The following is a 20,315-nucleotide window of genomic DNA, read 5'->3' on the forward strand; positions in this document are numbered from 1 at the left end:
CATCTGACTCCTCCTGTGCTCTCTCTGACTTTAGAGCTTCAGTGATGTCCTCAATGCTCTATGCATTTTCCATTATGTGTAGTCCCACACACTAAACAGGCGCTGGGGAGGTGAGCCATCTCCAACAGACAGACCCAAGAAATGATCACACCAGCCAACTGAAGGGTAACAAACTTTATTATACATCTCTTTAAAACAGGCTGGAAGGAACAAACAAACGTCATTCCAATATAGTGCCCAAAACCGACCCCTTTTCAATACAGACTCTAACCAACCCCCACCTCTCCCAAATACTTACAACCTGCCCTCCCTTAAAATTGTTCCAATTAAATTATCCTACTTCAGATCACCCCAACTGTCTTATCAATAGCTAGTTCTGAACACCAAGACACACTTTTCTGGCAAAATTAGATGCAATATTTATTGGGTTTAGTTTCTTAATCTCCGGAAAGGAGAAAGGAAAAAACAAAAAAAATCAGGAAAATCACTTAAGTTTGCCTTTTTACAGCAGGTAGAAATTCTGCGGGTCCCCATCCCCCCAAAGCAAGTCTGAAACCCTCTTGTTCTGCTTGGCAATATGAAGAGAGATTCTGGTGGCTAAAGAGCACCAGCCAGATGAGATCAGTCTGAACAAACTGATTTCGAGGCTTTGTTTTCATTTCCCTTTTGGGCCAGCCTCGAGTGGTTTTCCAATATCCCTTCCACGGAGCTTAAGGCCTGGAATGACACACAAAGGAGACAATTTTCAGCAGTTTGACTTGAATCCTCCCTACATGCTTGTCACCCTGAATCCTCAAACAGCCCAACAAATGAACTAAGGTGCTTGGAGTGAGGGATGGAGGGAAGGGAGAAGTCACCCACTACAAGACAGAACAAGTACACTAGAGGGAGGAGGAGAAAGGGAGATTTATTTAAGAAAAAAAATCAAGCTTTATACATAAACTGAAAAGAAACAGGTAATTGGAAAAATTGATCCTTGCTCAGGTAATTTACAGGACATTAGCAGAGTCATTACCTGAAGAATAATACTGGGGGGAGGGCTTTGTAGAACTAGAAAGCTGGGCACTCATCCCACCCCCAATGGCACAATGTATTCACATAACCCTTGTCTACTTGCCAAATACATGACTTTGGGTTTACATAAGGCCTTCAGGTGTGTCTGTCTGATAGGGCTAGAGCAAGTCCAAGACACTGAACCAATGTGAGTTTTCAATCCCTGCAGAGGACTGAAAGCTTCCGAGTTCCTGCTTCTGAATCAGCAGAAACAATCTCAATGTTAGGATGCAACGTGACACCCCATAGGTCAGTGGTCTCCAACCTTTTTCCGCCCAAGATCACTTTTTGAATTTAAGGGCAACCCATGATCTACCCTGCCCCTTCCCCAAGGCCCCTCTGCCTCCATCCCCCCCCCCCCGTCTGCCTCTCGCTCTCCCCCACCCTCACTCACTTTCATTGGGCTGGGGTAGAGGTTCGGGAGGGGGCTCAGGCTCTGGGTTGGGGCTGAAGTGTTCGCAGTATGGGAGGGGGCTCTGAGCTGAGCCTGAGGCAGGGGGTTGGGATGCAGGAGGGGGTGAGGGGTGCAAGCTCTGGGAGAGGGGGGTCAGGGCTGGGGTGGTGTTGGGGTGCAGGATGGGGTACAGGGTGGCTCTGGGAGGGAGGTCACGGCTGGGGCTTCGGTTGCAGGAGGGGGCTCGGGGCGCTGGCTCCAGGAGGGGGCTCAGGGCTGGGGTGTGGCCTCCCACCTGACAGCACTTACCTCCAGCAGCTCCCAGTTGGTGGTGTAGCAGGGCTGCTGCTAAGTCAGGCTCCCTGCCTACTCTGGCCCCCCGCCGCCCCCAGAAGGGGCCAACGTGCCCCTGGGGAGGAGGCAGGGGGCACATGGCCCTGCGGCTGCCCCTCTCTGCAAGCACTGCCCCTGCAGCTCCCATTGGCCACAGTTCCTCGTTCTTGCAGGCAGGAGCAGCACGCAGAGCAAGACCCCTGTCTCTTCCCCCCCTCCCCCCCCGGGGCTGCACTGGCCACTTCTGGGAGCGGCGTGGGGCCGGGGAAGGCAGGGAGCTGTCTTAGCAGCAGCCCTGCTACACCACTAGAGATTGCAATCGACCGAGAGATCCTCTAGGATCGACCAGTCGATCACGATTGATTGGTTGGTGACCACTGCCATAGGTGAACCCATGAAACAGCCCTGACATCAACCCCCCAAGTATCCTACCAGCGGAGCAACACATGCTGTTGCCCTAGAGAATGCTGGGTGCAATGGAAAGGAGTTAAGTGTAGATGTTCATCAACGACAGCAGCAGCATCCCCCTCCCCCACACTGAAGCGGTTTTAGATGCTACTATGCATCTGACACTCACTGATGGCTCTTTCGATCTTGCCCAGAACCTGGTTGTTGGGGATTGCTCTTCCGCATTCGTAGTCAGCAATAACTTGTGGTTTTTCATTGATTTTCTAAAAAGAAGATGTGCTTTAAACACATCAGTTTAACAAACAGTGAACATTCAGAAACAAAAACCCAAGACATCCCATATTACACGAGTGGCTGCATCTTCCCAGAAGTACACCAGGCTTGCAAGAGTGAATTCTGCCTATCATCATTGGTTTCTTCTGTCTGGGTGCTACCATGCGGATAACAGTTGTATTGTAAAAAGGTCTGCCTCACTCAAGAAATCGTGGACACTCTCCGCTATCGTTTTTGTATCCAAGCTACAGCAGTCCAGCAGCATGGCAGATACTTCTGTTTGAAAGCTCAATTACAGATAGGTTTTCAACACCTTACGCCAGAAATTACTATGCCAGGGCTAAGTCAGTTAGAGAGGAAGCCATTTTAACTCCAGCCCACAGTTCTTAAAGAGTGTTCACAGGTTCCAGACAGAGGTCTCTGGTCCACCACCTGAGCTGCTAGTTAACCAGTACACTGAAAAGTTTTGAGGTGTTATATTAACCCTTGATAATATCACCTCACCGGTCAGGAGGCTACCTTGACACCATTTACAACCCAGCTCCCTCACATACACAGAGCCTGGCTGAGGAAAAGCAGGAGTAGAGACCAAACGATACTGATAAGCACTTACCGTGGCCAAATCCTTTTGTGTCAGGCCCTTGCTCTGTCGGCCCTGCTGGATTACTTTGCCCACCTCAAGGGGGACTCTGTCATGGTGCAGCTCCTCTGTCTCCCGATCCAGCTTAGCTGTGTTCTTAGTGATAGAATGCTGCTTGTTTTGGCCTGCTGCCCCTAGCATTTAAAACAAAATCAAGAAGAGGCAGGTGTCAAAACTGTACTAGGATGAACAAGCACTGATGAAAGTCAATCAACTTCCCCAAGCTTTGTAGAGTTTTCAGCATTCACCACTCTACCCATTCACATCACCATTAACTTTAACCAGGTCCCTAGGCACTCCACTGATGCAGAAGTTACCCTAGAATCACTCTTCAGAACCTAAGCTTTTAATTAAAAAAATTCAGCATTGATGATTGCAAAGAAAACCTTCCAAACAAAACTCAAGTGTAACTGAGGCAACGTTGCCTGCAGACTGCCTGAAATAATACCTGAGACAGGTCTTAACTACTTTATTAATCTTAATTGGCTTGACTCTGAAACCTAATGACAACAATCTAAACTATGCTGCTGGCCATTTTACCAGAAGCCCTGTTAATGTTTAATCCTGCAACCCCCTACCCCAGCTGCCAAGCACTCCAAGATCCCCTACCACTCCCACCCCATCTTGTATGATGGAATTGTACATTGCAGTCTGTGGCATGTTGAAAACTGAACATTTAGGGCCAAAATAAAATGTAATGCACTACCAAAACACAAAGACGATTGGATTATTGGTTTTCATATTTCAGTTTAATATATTAAGTTGACTTTGAACTGCTACAGAACTTCAAGTCTAACACATACACCTCTACCTCGATATAATGCTGTCCTCGGGAACCAAAAAAATCTTACCACGTTATATCGAACTTGCTTTGATCCGCCGGAGTGCACAGCCCCACCCCCCCGGAGCACTGCTTTACCGCATTATATCAGAATGTGTATTATATCGGGTCGCGTTATATCAAGGTAGAGGTGTAATTTAAGTCTAGTTCACTGAGGAGTATGAAGGGCCTTATTTTTGTCTTAAAGCGGTTACTCAATAGTGTACATGGACCAAGAAAAGTTAAAGTACACTTATTTGAGGGAAGTACCCAAGTACTCTCACAATTCATATTATTTTAGTGTACATGTATAAAATATCACACTGCCTAATCAAGCAACAAAGCTAATTCCATCCAAACCTCAACCTATACACCTGAAAGCTCTATACCCACCCTAGATTACAGATATGTCCAGTTTTTACTTTCTGTAGAACTAATTTTCATTTGTGGTTAACAATTTCAGGAATTTCTAGTGTTGTCAGATGAATGGTTAAGGCTGTTTTTCAAACATGCAGAATTACCTTCCTCTTGTGCACGCATTTGCCAACCAAATGGTGTATGATGTATAAGGGTGTTCCAAACATTGTTACCTTTCCCTCAACAGTGCACTTTAATCGTTAAAAAAAAAAAAAGCTCTAATGCATTTCAAACCAACATTCCTTGATATACATTTTAATTTCAAAGTGACCTGCAAATAATATAACTGGGCTTATATCCTTTTTGCTTATGATGTATAGACTCATAGACTTTAAGGTCAGAAGGGACCATCATGATCATCTAGTCCAGGGGTTCTCAACCTCTTTTGTTCTGAGCCCTCCCCACCCAACATACTACAAAAAACCACAGCCCACCTGCGCCACAACAACTGTTTCTCTGCATATCCAGTAGATTAAAAACCAGGGCCAGTGTTAGGGGGTACCAAGCAGGACAACCGCTCAGGGCCCCATGCCACAGAGGGCCCCATGAAGCTAAGCTGCTCAGACTTTGGCTTTATCCCTGGGCAGTGAGGCTCGGGCTTTGGGTTCAGCCCTGGGCCCCAGAGAATTTAATGCCAGCCCTGCTCTTTGGTTCATTTTGGTGGACCCCCCTGAAACCTGCTCACGGCTCCCCAGGGGACCCTGGACACTGATCTAGTCTGACCTCCTGCACCCACGCCTGAAATAGACCCCTAACCTCTGGCTAAATTACTGAAGTCCTCAAATCATGGTTTAAAGACTTCAAGTTAAAGAGAATCTACCATTTACACTAGTTTAAACCTGCAGGCAACCCATGCCACACGCTGCAGAGGAAGGCAAAAAAAACCAACCCAGCATTTCTGCCAATCTGACCCCAGGGGAAAATTCTGACCCCGAATATGATGATCAGTTAGACCCTGAGCATGTGCATAAGACCCACCGGGCAGATACCTGGGAAAAAATTCTCTGCAGTAACTCAGAGCCCTCCCTATCTAGTGTCTCATTTCCGGATGTAGAGGTTTTTTGCTACTGGCAGTCAACAATGGACCATATGCCATTGTAGGCAGTCCCATCATACCATCCCCTCCATAAACTTATCAAGCTTAGTCTTGAAGCCAGATATGTCTTTTGCCCCCACCGCTCCCCTTAGAAGGCTGTTCCAGAACTTCACTCCCCTGATGGTTAGAAACCTTCATCTAATTTCAAGGCTAACCTTGTTCATGGCCAGTTTATATCCAGTTGATCTTGTGTTTCCACTGGTGCTTAACTTAAATAAGTCTTCCCCCTCCCTGGTATTTATCCCTCTGATTTATTTATACCTTTTGGTTAGGCTAAACAAGCCAAGCTCTTTGAGTCTCCTCTCATAAGGTAGATTTTCTATTCCTCGGATCATCCTAGTAGCCATTCTCTGCACCTGTTCCAGTTTGAATTAATCTTTCTTAAACATGGGAGACCAGAATAGCACACAGTACTCCAGATGAGCAGTACTCAGCAGTGCCTTGTATAATGGTACTAATACTTCCCTGTCTCTAATGGAAATACCTCGCCCAATGCATCTTAGGGCGGCATTAACCTTTTTCACAGCTGCATCACATTGGCAGCTCATAGTCATCCTGTGATCAGCCAATACACCCAAGTCTTTCTCCTCCTCTGTCACTTCCAACTGATAGCAAAAATTCTTGTTGTTAATCCTTAAGTGCATGACCTTGCACTATTAAATTTCATCCTATTTCTATTACTCCAGTTTACAAGGTCATCCAGATCTTCACATGTTATAGTCTGTCCTCCTCCATACTGGCAATACCTCCCAACTTTTTGTCCTCCACAAGTGTTATTAGCGTAGTCCCACTTGTTGTGTCAAGATATAAGAAACTGAAAGGTTGTGGGGTTTTTTTGTTTTTTTTTAAAAGGGATCAGTGTCAACTCCCATTTCCCCTGGTTTTACTGCAGGACCCACTGAAGGTCTCAGAGGATGTACTGTTAGTTCTCGCTGAATAATCCAAGGGGTGAGGGTGTTGACTTTTTAATAAAGATGTTCCTTCTCCAAAACGTTAACCACTAAAGATAATTCAGCATTAGCAACAACAAAAAACCATAAAAATCCACAGAGTTTTAAACAGCCTGAATAAAAATCCCTTCCCCTCCAAGTTTTCACTCTTTTGGCAGTTCATTAGATTTCCAGTTATCACAGACTCTCTCAAGCTGTAAGAGACCTTAATTTCTAACACCACACACAGAAAAACTTTGAAAAGCAAGAAGAGCACAGTATTTTTGCCTCCATACCTTATTATTAGTGATAAACAAAACTCTTAACTTTAAGATTTTTGGTTATGTTTCCTTGTTTATTTAGAAGGGACAACGTGGAACCTTGGAGTCAGGTGCAGTGTTGGGGGGGCTATAGTCACCCCAAAACTTGCCTTAGCCCCCCCTGGTAGCCCCCCCCTCCCAGCACAAAGGTCAAATGGGGGTGAAGCCGAGCCTGGGCTAGAGCTGTCTGCTTCCCAGCGCAGGGCCCCCCCCAACAGGGGGCAGGTGGCTGGGTGCAGTGTGTCCCTAGGGCGGCTGCCTGTGCAGTCGCAGCCCCGCCAGCCAAGAGCAGCGCAGGGATGGGACGGGTGGGGGAACGAGCTGGCATCTGGGCTCAGTGAGTGGGATGGCGGGAGACATGGGGAATGAGGGGAGGGGAGTGATTGGAGTTGTCTTGCCTTGACTGAACTCACTCCAAACTTCAAGGCCCTTGTCCAGCACAGGGCCTGTCACTTTTCCCACAGATGGGGAGTATTATTATATATTCATCACGCATATTTTATTTTAAATCTGTATCGCCATATAAAATTTCATTCTCAGTAGTGATACTGAAGTTTTAACAGATATTTCACAGTGATTATTCATGATTCTTTTGCTTAATACATGTGTGTGGGTGTGTTTTGTTAAATGAAAGACTTGAATCACAAAGCTAAGATAAAGAGCTCATGTGTACGAACTGTTTTCTTTCAAACTCTGATACTAATACTAAATAAGCCACAAAAGGCTTTAAAGTTTCAAATATGGTTTTATATATGCCTACAATAATTTTATTTGACAAAAGCAAAGTTAATACTCTTTGTAAACTCAAAACAAATTCAAAACAAAACAGTTGTAAATATAGCATTAAAACACTTTCAGACATCTATTTGACATTTTATCTATGTACTTTCTCAAAGTCTCAGCTGTAATTTATTACATCTTTCTTGAAGGTTATTTTTAGGTTATACAGTGGTTTGGTTTAATTTAACAAAATAAGTAATACGCTCTGGGTATATTACTAATGCACAGCATCGTATGTGTTTGTTGAACGGGGCACTTTCATTGTGAAAAATGTCTCTCTGGAATCCGGACTTTGACTATACCTTGGCCAAAAAATTTGGACCTTGACAAAAAATAATTGACTACCCCTGGATCCCCCTTCCCCTTTATTTCCACTTAAATTTATATTTGCTTTCAAGTCTGATCATTACATATAGCTAACTTTATTAGAAGAGGGTACTTTAATGAGCTAGAGATGTGTTTTATCCTTTTCCGGATTACCTTATTACAATCAACATCAAGAAAGGAAATGCACAAATTTAAAAATCAACATTCACCATTCTTAACTTCTCCCCATTCTTTTCTTAAACTTTCCTTATTATCCTTAACTATTGAAGCACATATATTATGTATTGTCAGAGCCTGACCTGAGACCTCTGCAAAACAAAGCCTGAAGGACTGTTGAGAGTTAAGAGGTCTTAGAGAAAATAACGAATATTTACAGTTTTTAGGGGAAAAGCCACAAAGTATAGACAGAATAGTACCATTACACTGTATTATGTAAATACACGTTTACACTTCTTTAACAATGTGTCTTATGTAAATGTTTAAGAACTTTAAATACTCAGGTTGTCAACATAATAGACTTCAAGAGTTCCAACATCTGTAACGATTTAATTCATAATTAAAAACTAGTGCAATAGCTATTTTTATATATCTCACTTCTTGTATTTTGAAAGAGTGAATTTATGGAAATATGTATTATTTTAGCTCCGCTGCATAACAGTGTTTGCTATGGTTAAAGACTCTGTAACAGTTCTATTTTATATACATCAGCCACTAGGATCTTATCTTTTAGATGTTTGCTCCAGGCTGCATTTTTGGATTAAAGAATTTTAGCCCAAATTATATTTTTGGTAGTTTCCCAAAAAAGGCTTTATCTGTTTTTATAGTTTTGTAAATGCAAAATACATAAATGAATTAATTTATGTAAAAAGCAAGTCTATTTTTAAAAAGATACAGAGCCCAATTCTCATTTACACCAAGTCCTTTTTACATAATTCAATAAGCATAAAGGGGCCTTGATTTAGGAGCAAGTGATGTTTATACCCACTGAAAGGGTCCACTTTACACAGTCAGAGCAGTGTAAAAGCACAGATGCCAACTCTGTGGGTGCTCCAGGGCTGGAACATCCGGGGGGGGGGGGGCGTGGCAAGAAATAGTCTGGCTGATCAGCAACTCCCTCTCCCTCCCAGTGCCTCCCACCCACCACCAATCATCAGTGTGGTGGCCAGTGGAATTAAGGTGAATCACTCAGGATGCAAACACCTCCAGAGAGGTATCACCCCCTGGGGAGACTGGCATATAACGGTTCAAATTGGTTTTTCCAGAGACCAGACAGACAATGAAAAGGTTTTTGGCATAAAAAAAACCTGAGATTAAACTGACACGGGGAGTCTTCTTTCTAATTCAACAAATGGCCATGACCTTCTGTCTAAGACAGCAGACGGGAGGGAACCCTTGCAGAAGGGTTGGAAAGACTTTGGCTTATTAGGGCCGCCTAGGATGAATAGTGACCTTTGGTAAGCTTTTACCATGCATATGGGAACTTTTATTTGTTTAACATGTTCCCTCTGGAATGCTTTCACCCTACTATTCAATGCAATTTGCTTTGTAACTAGTACACACTGTTGTAACCCCTGCAGAAAGGTTAAACAGTGCTGGGGAAAATCACAGAGGTGCAGAGGTCCTGCACAAAGCCTAAATCCCCAGTCTGGGGGAAGAGAGAAGCGTCCCTGCCTGAGAGAGGAAACAGCTAGGAGCCAGAAATCTGAAGTGGGTACCCTTGAGGAAGACTGGGGGGTGTGCGCAGTTAACCCTAATGCCGTGACAGGGGTTACCAGGAAGTTAAAGGAAAACATGAAACTGGCCTTCCCTACCCACCCCCCAGACAGAAATACCTACATTTCTTGGAGGTCTCTACATCTTCTCCTCTTCTCTGCGCTGCTAAGATTGCCTAGAAATAAGAAATTTAACTTTATCAAGATTAGTTCCATTAACATAAGGCACAGACCTTTATTTATACACTTTAACAAAGAATGATTCATCATCCACAAACAGCCAAGCTGCTAGCAAAAAAATCCTCCCTGAGCATGTATCCAAGCAACCCACAATAATTCTGCTACCAAAGGAGAGGGAAGGAAGTAGCCTGCTTTGCCAGTTGGAGAGGAGATTTATTAGTTCTGAGAAGTACATTGGAAGAACTCTCCATATTAATAGAGACATTTTGGATGTCCTGGAGAAAAAAAAATTATGTTATGTGGATTTTAAATCTTCCTTCCCCACAGTTTGAGAAAGAAACATTGCTCTATAGTCCCTATTACTGAGAAAGCAATGTAAAATGGGCTTGGATAATGTCTAGGGGTGTGTCTAGACTGCAAACTCATGCTCAAGCCTAATCCACCATCTACACATAAATTGTGCAAACCCAGGGCAGGGGTGCCATTTCAGATGGGGGGGGAGGAGGGGGACAGGAGAAGACAGCAACTTTACCCACGACTCAATGGTTACTTAGGCACCTGATAACTAAGTTTTTTGCAGATAACTTGGGCCTGGTCTACACTACAAAGTTCGGTCAACATAAGCTGCGTTAGGTCAATTTAATAATACAATATATGTGTCTACACTACTGAGTCCCCTTCTGCCGACCTAAGGGACCTGTAAAGTCGACTTCTGTACTCCACCTCCATGAGAGGCATAGCGCTTGATTCGACATCAAAGGGTCGACATGGGGATAGCGTAGACACTGCGTTGTGTAATTTGAATGAATTGGCCTCCAGGAGGTGTCCCACAGTGCTCTGCTTTGACCACTCTGGAGAGCACTTTCAACTCCTCTGCACATCAGCCAGGTACACAGGAAACAGTCGCCCCCCTGTTAAAGCCCTGGAAACTTTTGAATTTTCATTTCCTGTTTAATCAGCATGGAGAGCTCGTCAGCACAGCTGACCATGGATGCTCAAGGCTGCAAATGCGCTCCAGCACGGAGCGCAGGAGGTGCTGGATCTCATCGCTGTGTGGGGAGAAGAGTCTGTGCAGGCAGAGCTCCGATCCAGCAGAAGAAATGCTGACATCTTTGCCAAAAATCACGCAGGGCATGTGGGAAAAGTGCTACGCCAGGGACACGCAGCAGTGCCACATGAAAAAACATTTAGCCGTATGGAGTGGAAATCCATCAACTTCATGAAAAAAATTTGTTAGTCTCTAAGGTGCCACAAGTACTCCTGTTCTTTTTGCAGATACAGACTAACACGGCTGCTACTCTGAAACATGAAAATAAAGGCACTTCAGCAAGCGGACCAGAAGATAAGGGAGGCGAACAGTTGCTCTGGTTCTGAGCCACAGACATGCCGCTTCTACGAGGAGCTGCATGTGATTCTTGGTGGCGACCCCACCACTACCCCAAAATGCTCTGTGGATACCTCCCAGGAGCCCCGGGCGACCTCGGACAACAACAAACAACGAGGACACTGTTGACGAGGAAGAGGAGGAGAATGCGAGGAAGGCAAGCAGAGGATCCATTCTCCCCGACAGCCAAGAACAGTTTTTAAACTCTGGAGCCCATTCCCTCACAGGACCAATTGCCGGCAGAGCATGATGCTGGGGAAGGCACCTCTGGTGAATCCACATTTCCAGTCAAACTGTAGGGGTTACCTGCTATTATTTTTAATGTTGAATCTGAACAAAGAAGTAGGTGTAGTGGGTATCGGTGACCACTCCAGCTACACAGAGGGGTGCTCTCCAAAAAAAAGACTGTTTATGTGCAAGGGGATGGCCCTGGAATCCTTCATGGAGAGCTCTAGGAAGCTTTCATGGAGGGACTCTGCAATCCTTTGCAGAAGGTTTCTGGGAAGAGCTGCCTTATTTCATCCACCACGGTAGGAGACATCCCCGTGCCACTCCAGTATTTACTCTGCTGGCATCATTGCAGCGCACAGCATTGCAACATAAGGACCAGGTCTGTACCCAGATGCCTGCAGCATCTGCTCCCTTTCCGCCTCCGTTACCCTCAGGAGAGGGTTATCGTATGTGGTCACGTAGGAGAAACGGGGGGAGTTTTAAACGCTAGCCTTTAAACAACAACCGATTTGACAAGTAATCCACCCAGTTTGGTGAATTCTGGGTCACAGAACCACGCTTTCCCAAGCGTGTCCTGGTTGTGGTTGGAAGGGATCACCGCATATTGCAACCAGCATTTAAAGGGGTGGGGGTGGAGGTGTTTCCCGTTCGTCTCCCTTCCCCCCAAACTCGGTGCTGCTTTTGTAACAATCAAACTATTTGCGGGGCTTGACACTGGTGCCTGTCCTCAAGCACCATCCAGGTTGCTAGGGGAAAGAGGGCTTTTCTCAAGTTCCAATCTGTGATCCCAAGGATGTGCTGCAGCTTTTGTAAAGACAAGACCTCTCGCCCATGCCTCGTGACTCACCATGGCTGCAGCATCAAACCAACTCTTGCAATAGCCAGTGGTTGTGATTACGTTGTGGCTTGCAGGGAAGTGCATTGAGGGGAATTTCTTTTATAAAAAGAATTAACCTTGCACCAGAAACAATGTATGTACTCTCAATGCTACCCTTGTGCTTTGTATTCTTTACAGCTGAAACCTTGTCCGTCGGCACATCCTCAACACCGGGACAGGGACTTTCCCAGATTAGAAGGCAGAAAAAGAAGACTCGGGAGGACATGTTCAGTGAATTAATGCGCGCCTCCAAAAGTGACAAGACAGAGCTCAGAGCATGGAGGATTACACTGTGTGACAGCCTGCACAAGGACAGCATGCAGGGAACAAGAGCATGCCACAAAGGAATAGATGCTGTGGATTATGAAGGAGCAAACAGACATGTTGAGGTATCTAGCTGAGGTTCAAGAAAGGCTGCTGGATGCTAAAGTCCCTCTGGAGCCAATGCTGAACCTGCTGCCATCGTCGCCCAGTTCTACATCCTCCCCGCACCGCAAACATCCTAGGACGCGGGGGGAAAGTCCGGTATCCCTTACATTCAATACCAGGGGAGGGTACAAGGACCAGAAGGCGCCCATTCCCACACCTTTGATGGTTACTGAAGTGCAACTGTAAGCAAGCTGTCCTTGTTCCCTCCCCTCCATTGTTATCAGCCCCTTTGCTGAGGTTATCTTACTTTTCTTTGCTGTCTCTGTGTGTTTGAGACCATAATAAAACTTAACGGATTGAGGAGAGAAGGCTCTTCATTCATTCAGCACACTGTGGTTAGTGGGGGTGGAGTTTACAGGGGAGAAAATGCAATGAAGGGGACAGTTTGGTAAGGAACACCACACAAGTGTCACATTACTGTGGGTCACATTGCTGAAACTAGTTTGCAAAGCCTCCTGGAGATGCACAGCCCTTCCATGTACTCTTCTTATTGTCCTGGAGTCTAGCTGCTCAAAATCGGCTGCCAGGTGATCTGCCTTGTCCCTCCACCCTGCCAGAAACTTTTCTCCCTTTGTTTTAGATATTATGGAACACACAGCAGGCAGCAACAACAATGGGGATATTGCTTTCACTGAGGTCTAACTTAGTAAGCAAACAATACCAGCAGCCTTTTAAACATCTAAAGGCTCATTCCACCACCATTCTGCACTTGCTCAGCCTATGGTTGAACTGGTCCTTAACTGTGGTCTAGGCTGCCTGTGTACGGCTTGATGAGCCATGGGGCAGGCTGGGTCTCCCAGGATCATTGGCATTTCAACATCACCAATGGTTATTTTGCAGTCTGGAAAGGAAGTCCCTGCTTGCAGCTTCCCGAACAGACCAGAGTTCCTAAAGATGTGCGCATCATGCACCTTTCCCCGACCATCCCATATTGATGTCGATGAAACGGCCCCTGTGATCTACCAGCGCTTGCAATACCATTGAGAAGTACTCTTTTCAGGTTATGTACTCTTTGGCAAGGTGGTCTGGTGCCAAGATAGGGATATGCGTTCTGTCTATAGCCCCACCGCAGTTAGGGAACCGCATAGTGGCAAAACCATCCACTATGCCCTGCACGTTGCTCAAAGTCACTACCCTACAGAGCAGAAGTCTATTGATTGCCCTGGAAACTTGGATCATAGCAGACCCCACAGTAGATATGCCCACTCCGAATTGATTTCCCACTGACCAGTAGCAGTCTGGCATTGGAAGCTTCCAGAGAGCTATTGCCACTCGCGTCTCAACTGTCAGAGCAGCTCTCATTTTACTATTGCTGCGCTTTAGGGCTGGGGAAAGCTCCTCACACAGTTCCATGAAAGTGGCCTTACACATTCAAAAGTTCTGCAGCAACTGCTCGTCATCCCACAGCTGCATAACTATGTGGTTCCACCAGTCAGTGCTTGTTTCTTGGGCCCAGAAGCAGCATTCCACCGTGTCAAGGTGATGCACGACTGCCACCATCTGCAAATTGCTCCGGTCCATGGCTTCCAGCAGGGCTGCTTGTGTGGCATCACATTGTTCCGTGCGGCAGCTCCTGCTTCGGCTGAGTATATACTGCAGGATAAGACACGAGGTGTTTGTAATGCTCACAACAACAGTGTACAGCTGATCGGGGTCCATGCTTGCTGTGCTATGGCATCTGCGTGGGTAACCCAGGCTTAGGAAAAAAGGCACGAAAAAGGCTTGGTTTCTTTGCTGTTGATTTCAGGGAGGGAGGGAGGTAAGTGCATCATGTATGGCTAACGCCATGTTATAACCACTCGCGCAAATGTTTTGTCCCATGAGGCATTGTAAGCCCAACCCAAAATTCCACTCGGCTCCATGCACTGTGGGATAGCTACCCATAGTGCAGCGCTCTGTGCGTTGATGCAAGCCCTGCTAGTGAGGATGCATTCTGCTGACACAATGAGCATAGTGGGGACACACAAGATTGACTTGCTTAAATTGGAGGATCAATGTCGATTTACATAAAATTGACTTAACTTTGTAGTATAGACACACCCTTATAAATTAGCTGATACAGTACTCCTAATTACTATAAAAAGAAAAAATATACAACCCCTAGTTAAAGCCATATTTTAAATTTATATGTAAATTTAGATCAGGAGACAATACCACAAGATATTCCCAATCCCAAGCCTTGAGGTATCAATTCAAGATATCAGAAACACCTTTAATACTTTATACACTATCTTTAGTAGAGATAAATAAAAATAAATAAAATATACTTCCTTTCTCTAACAGACACTGTTACTGCCACTATCTATTCTATTTTAGTCAACTGTTTTCACACCACTAAAAATGTATTTAATTTTAACATGTGATTATGTTTTTTTCTCCTTTATTAAGAATGGGAAAATTTTCTAATTATTTTGTCATTTATATTTACTGATCACAATCATGTATGTGACTCACTAACATTTGACTCCATTACTATTAGTATCAGACTTGGAATCGCATTTATTGTCATATGAATTTTAAGTTATTTTACAGATATAACTAAAAATACTATTTGAAAATAAATAACCTTCATCTGCAGTGTGTCTAAAGTTATGTGTTTAGCTAATTTTTTTTCTAAACTGGCATTGCTAAAGTGAGTTCAAGCTAAATTTACATTCTAGAAGGATAACATTATTTGATTCTATCACTTTAAATAATGATTGACAAAGCTCAACATGGTAAGTAATAATGATAATTACTCCAGCCAGGACAGGTTAAGCATTTTAGCACTCACTACGGAAAGAATTAAATTTAAGCATAAGAAAGAAAAACAAACTATGAAATGGACAGACTAGTCAAAAAACTAAAATAACAGCACTGAAGTTCTTAAAGAACTTTGAAAGAAAAAAATACAGAGAATATATGTGCATTTTGATGGGAAGTACCAAGAAGTAACACCACCACCACTAGTGTGTGAGGGAGAAGGGAAGTGTTGGGGGGAATGTGTGAGGGAGATTAAGTGTGCGCATGAGTGAGTCTGTCAGCGCACCAAGCACTTTTTCAGTATAGCAGCTGCTGAAGCACCAATTCCTGAGCCAGAGGCACGAGCACAGACCGGCCCTGTCCTCTCACCCCAGCTTAGTGAGACCAGGTACATGGGGGAGCAGCTTGGCCAGCGACAGCAGAGGAAAGGAGGGGCAGCATCTTCCCTCCTGCTGCAAACTGCACCCAAATGTGGTATGAAGCTTGGGGGGAGGGCTGGTGCCCCTAACCCAGGACTCTGACCCAGAGTCCCAGGACCCCTTGGGGGTGAAGGGTCTTAACCGGAGTCAAGCTGGGACCCAAGGTTCAATCCCTATTGCTTTGAAGTGTAGATGCACTCCCGCTAGACTTGTGTTTGAGGAAAATGCGGAAAGTATTCCACAATCCCATGGGCTGATTTTCTTTGTCCTGTGAATAGTCAGGTTTGGTGGATGGTCAAGTTTTCCCAAACCGCACCACAAACAAAGGGCTAGAGTGGCCACATTTTGGGAAGGCACTAGGAAGTCTAGGACATGGGTGGCTGGACTTGGGCCCGCATAATTCAGTGTAGATGCTGACGCCCCAGGCTGAGATCCAGGGTTCAACAATTCCTAACCTGGGGTTACAAGTGAGCGTAGACGCTCAAGCCCTAAATTAACAAACCCAGGGTCTGCTAACTTGAGTTCTACTAAACTTGGGCTTACATTGCACTGCAGACAGACCCTGAAGCTGCATGTATCTGAAGACACATGGTTATGGATACAATTCTGTTACAGAAGTCACAGTTTCCATGACTTTCCAGGACCTTCATGACTTCTTCTGGGGCAGGGCCAGCAGCCCGCTCTGGGGCCCCCAAAACAGCTAGCCAGCAGCCTGCCCAGGAGCCCAGCACCAGAGCAGAGGTCCCCAACCCTCTGGAGCAGTAGCCAGGGTGTGGTCAGCCATCCTGGGGCTGGAGAAGCAGCAGTCAGCCCCTGCCACAGGAGCATCGGTGGGGCTGGAGCAGCTGCAAGCCCTGGCAGCGCTGTTTGTTCCTCCTTTTGCCCCCCAGGGTATTTTTAGTGAAAGTCAGAGACAGGTCACAGGCTTCCATGAATTTCTGTTTATTGCCCGTAATCTGAATACCCGTGACAGAATCTTAACCTTATACATGATCAAATCTCATTCACTCAGATGTTTTGTTGAGGTCATCACTTTTTAAATATTGTCTAGTTAAAGAGTAACTGTCTATAAACTTGCCAGAAATTTTTTTTTTTTTTTTAAAAAGTCATACACAGAAATGCTCTTTTATGATTTCCCAGGGCTGGATAAGAGATTGTTTCCATACCTAGCTACTTATCCACCTGCTCTCCTAAAATAATTAGACTATAGATGAGGAGTCCAGTGGTACCTTAAAGACTAACAGATTTATTTGGGCATAAGCTTTTGTGCGTAAAAAAGCCACTTCTTCAGATGTATGGAGATGCTTAAATCTGATAGTCTTTAAGGTGCCACTGGACCCTCATTGTTTTTGTGGATACGGACTAACACGGCTACCACTCTGATACTTAGACTATTGGCTACTTCAAAAATAACCATCTATAAACAAAATGCAGCACTAACCATTAGTATTATTAACACAAACTCAAACTAAGTACAAGTTAGTGCAGATAAGTACTTATCTCCACTGATACCAAAACTACATGCTCCAGTTTCACCCTGGAACTTTTAGAGTTACCTAGGAACAAACAGATGATAGGCAGAGGTCACAGAACCTGGTATTCAGTGGCTGTACCACGAGGGGCAAAAGCATCAAGGTGACAGATGATTACGAAACAGCTAAGAGACGGTTATCATACAGGTGTTCTGTACAATTGTACACGGATGGACTGTTATCAGTTAGGAAATCTGTGTTCATTTTTATTGCCACCCAACAGTAGTTGCACCAAATAGGTACATGGCTTTGTTTTCAGGCAATGAACCCACATGTGAAATAAGTAATATGCACTTGGGCAGTTTGCAGCTTCTTCTTCCCAAAGAAAGACTGGACTGTTGTCCAGTCACAAAAATCCTTAAAATTTAAATAGACAATAGGAGAACTGCAGCATCGGATGTGTGTCAAAGGCTCCTTCCATGGGGTTGGGGCAGAACATACACTCCAAGTAGTTTATACTTGTTGAAGCTCCTCCCAATTATGTTGCATCAGCCAGCTTCTTTGATGCACAGCAGTTTTGAAATATTCTTTTTAATATAAAGTAAGTTAATTGTTAAAGATAGAGAAGACCTTTGAAAACCACTGAATGTCCGAACGCACACAAGAACAAGCCAATGCAACACTGGAGGCATTTAAGAGATTTAAGATTAATTTTTAGAATCTATGCCAAATGCCCCTCTCAGCCTGGTTAGCAGGGTCATATATTAAAAGATGAACTACATTATCTGCAATTCTGTATTTCCAGCTGTATTCCTTCTTATTCCTACTAGAAGTAGCAATCCAAGGTGCAACATTATATCTTGCCAAGTCAGTGCTTTTCCTGGATAAGAATGAAGCCTCAAAGTGTCAATTCTGTCTTTTCAGCAAAAAACATGGAAAGCACCAAGCTGTCACAAGAGAGAACAGCAGCAATTTGTCACTGTACAATAATCTAGGTAGATTAATTTTACTGCACAGACACCAAGTTATTAGAAAAAAGCCTACCCCACATGTGTCAGCAATAGAACAAACCAAGCTAGACAAAAATCCCGTTTCTATTTTACACTCTTTCCAACTGTGCTGCATCAGAGCATTGACATGATTCTGCATTCAGTACTGTTTATTAGAGCAGGGGTTCTCAACCTTTTTCTTTCTGAGCCCCCCCATACTACAAAAACTCCAGGGCCCACCTGTGCTACAATAACTGGTTTTCTGCATATAAAAGCCAGGGCCTGCGTTAGGGGGTAGCAAGCAGGGCAATTGCCTAGGGCCACACACCACAGGGGGCTTTCCAAAGCGAAGTTGCTCAGGCTTCAGCCCCAGCTGGCTGGGCTCGGGGCCCCAGACTTTAGCCCCAAGCGATGGGGCTTCAGCTTTCTGCCCGGGCCCAGTGAGTCTGATGGTCACCCTGCTTGGCAGCCCCCCAGAAACCTGCTGGCAGCCCGCAGAGGGCCCCAGACCCCTGGTTGAGAGCCACTGTATTAGAGTTTGCCATTCAGTACAGTTATGCCCTGAACAAAAGGCCCCCCACTAGCAGGAAATATCCAGCCCGCTTCCAAAATGGGTTTTGGGTGGTGAGCAATGCAGGTACCCCAAAGAGGATTATGTTGGTGCACATAGAATCATAGAATATCAGGGTTGGAAGGGACCTCAGGAGGGCATCTAGTCCAACCCCCTGCTCAAAGTAGGACCAACCCCCAGACAGATTTTTGCCCCAGATCCCTAAATGGCCCCCTCGAGGATTGCACTCACACCCCTGGGTTTAGCAGGCCAATGTGCAAACCACTGAGCTATCCCGCAGGGATCCCTACTTCCACTCATCTTCAGGGGCCCGGTGCGATCGTAGCAGTGCAAGTCCCACTAGGGCTGACACGAGGTCGCCCCGGGCCAGTAATAATTCCTGCCGGGGACCGAAGTCCGAACACAATGAGCCCGTTCAGAAGCAGCCCCCAGAGCCAGAGGGGAGAAGCTGCGGCCGCCGGGAAGCAGCCGGTGACCCACGCCCCAGTGCAAAGCCACATGGCGGGTGCCCGGGCTCAGAGGAGCGGGGTGCCGGCCTACACCACGCCCGCCCGCCCGCGGGCTGCTGGCGACTCACCGCCCGGCCCGGCCCGGCCCGGCCGCTCCGAACCCAGCGGCCCCGAGCCAGGGAGGGCGAGGGGCTCGCGGCGCCGCGGGCGGGGCGGGGCGGGGCGGGGGAGCCGCGGCTGCCAAGGGAGGGGGCGGGCAGAGCCGAGGGACGGGACGGGACCCGCCCGGGCTCCGGGGCACCCCCCTGACCTGCTTGGACTTGGCCTGGGCCGCGCTCGGCCCCTTCTTGCGCAGCACCGTGACCGTGTCCCAGTCGCTCTCCGCCATGGCACCGACCTACTCCGCCCGCAGCGCAGCCGTCTCTTGCGCGCCCCGCCCCGCCGCTCATAGGGCGCCCAGCCTGTCACTCCTCCCGTAGGCTTGGAATGATTGGATGAGAGAGGGGTCCCGAATCCAGGAACGGCTGTGGCTGCGCTCTGCGCGCTGATTGGTTCATGTACACGCCACTCATCAAACACGTTACCTTACTGGGTAAGAATGACGCCTTCAGGAGGGTGGGACTTTGGGCCGCCTTGTCTCAATGGACTTCGGCATAAACAGGCGTCAGTGCCCGCTGTAGCCTCTCGTGGGCGTGGCCGGGCTGAGCAGGGCGGGCCTAGGGGCAGCCACAATTTGGGGCGTCCCGCTGGCAGCGTGGCTGAGCTTGGTCCGCGCGTGGAGGCTTTGCTGGTGCAGCTGTTTGCTTAGCGGGATTTGTACTTCAATAGCTGCACCAGCCTCAAGCGCTTTTACACCAGTGCAAAGTACCATTAAACCAGTGCAAAGCACTATTTACAGCAGTGTACATTTTTTAAAAGGGCTCCAGAGGTGATCCCGGCAATTCCAGGCCTGTAAGCCTGACTTCAGTCCTGAGCAAAGTGGTTGAAACGATAGTAAAGAACAATATTGTCAGACATATAGATGAACATAATTTGTTGAGGAAGAGTCAACATGGTTTTAGTAAAGGGAA

The 20,315-nt window shown here is 46.1% G+C and overlaps 1 protein-coding gene across 1 annotated transcript; it reads right to left on the reverse strand.

The window, feature by feature from the left end:
• Nucleotides 1–159: 159 nt before the first annotated feature.
• EDF1 (endothelial differentiation related factor 1) lies at nt 160–19,667 on the reverse strand. Its single transcript, XM_026658498.2, has 5 exons — nt 19,556–19,667; nt 9,627–9,678; nt 3,075–3,235; nt 2,358–2,451; nt 160–717 (listed from the first exon to the last, which is right to left on the reverse strand). Exons 1-5 carry the CDS (start codon nt 19,631–19,633, stop codon nt 656–658), a joined length of 447 nt encoding a protein of 148 aa, XP_026514283.1. The 5' UTR covers nt 19,634–19,667; the 3' UTR covers nt 160–655.
• Nucleotides 19,668–20,315: the final 648 nt, after the last annotated feature.

The sequence above is a fragment of the Terrapene carolina genome, unplaced genomic scaffold (genome assembly GCF_002925995.2).
Source record: "Terrapene carolina triunguis isolate 2854851 unplaced genomic scaffold, T_m_triunguis-2.0 Scaffold449, whole genome shotgun sequence".
NCBI classification, from domain to species: Eukaryota; Metazoa; Chordata; order Testudines; family Emydidae; genus Terrapene; species Terrapene triunguis.

Excerpts from the sequence above, each read along its gene's own strand:
- EDF1 (XM_026658498.2), bottom strand. The coding sequence starts at position 19,633 with ATGGCGGAGAGCGACTGGGACACGGTCACGGTGCTGCGCAAGAAGGGG. Across the intron at positions 2,452-3,074 it reads CACAAAAGGATTTGGCCACG|AAAATCAATGAAAAACCACA; the intron begins GTAAGTGCTTAT and ends TCTTCTTTTTAG. Across the intron at positions 718-2,357 it reads CAAGATCGAAAGAGCCATCA|GCCTTAAGCTCCGTGGAAGG; the intron begins GTGAGTGTCAGA and ends GTGTCATTCCAG.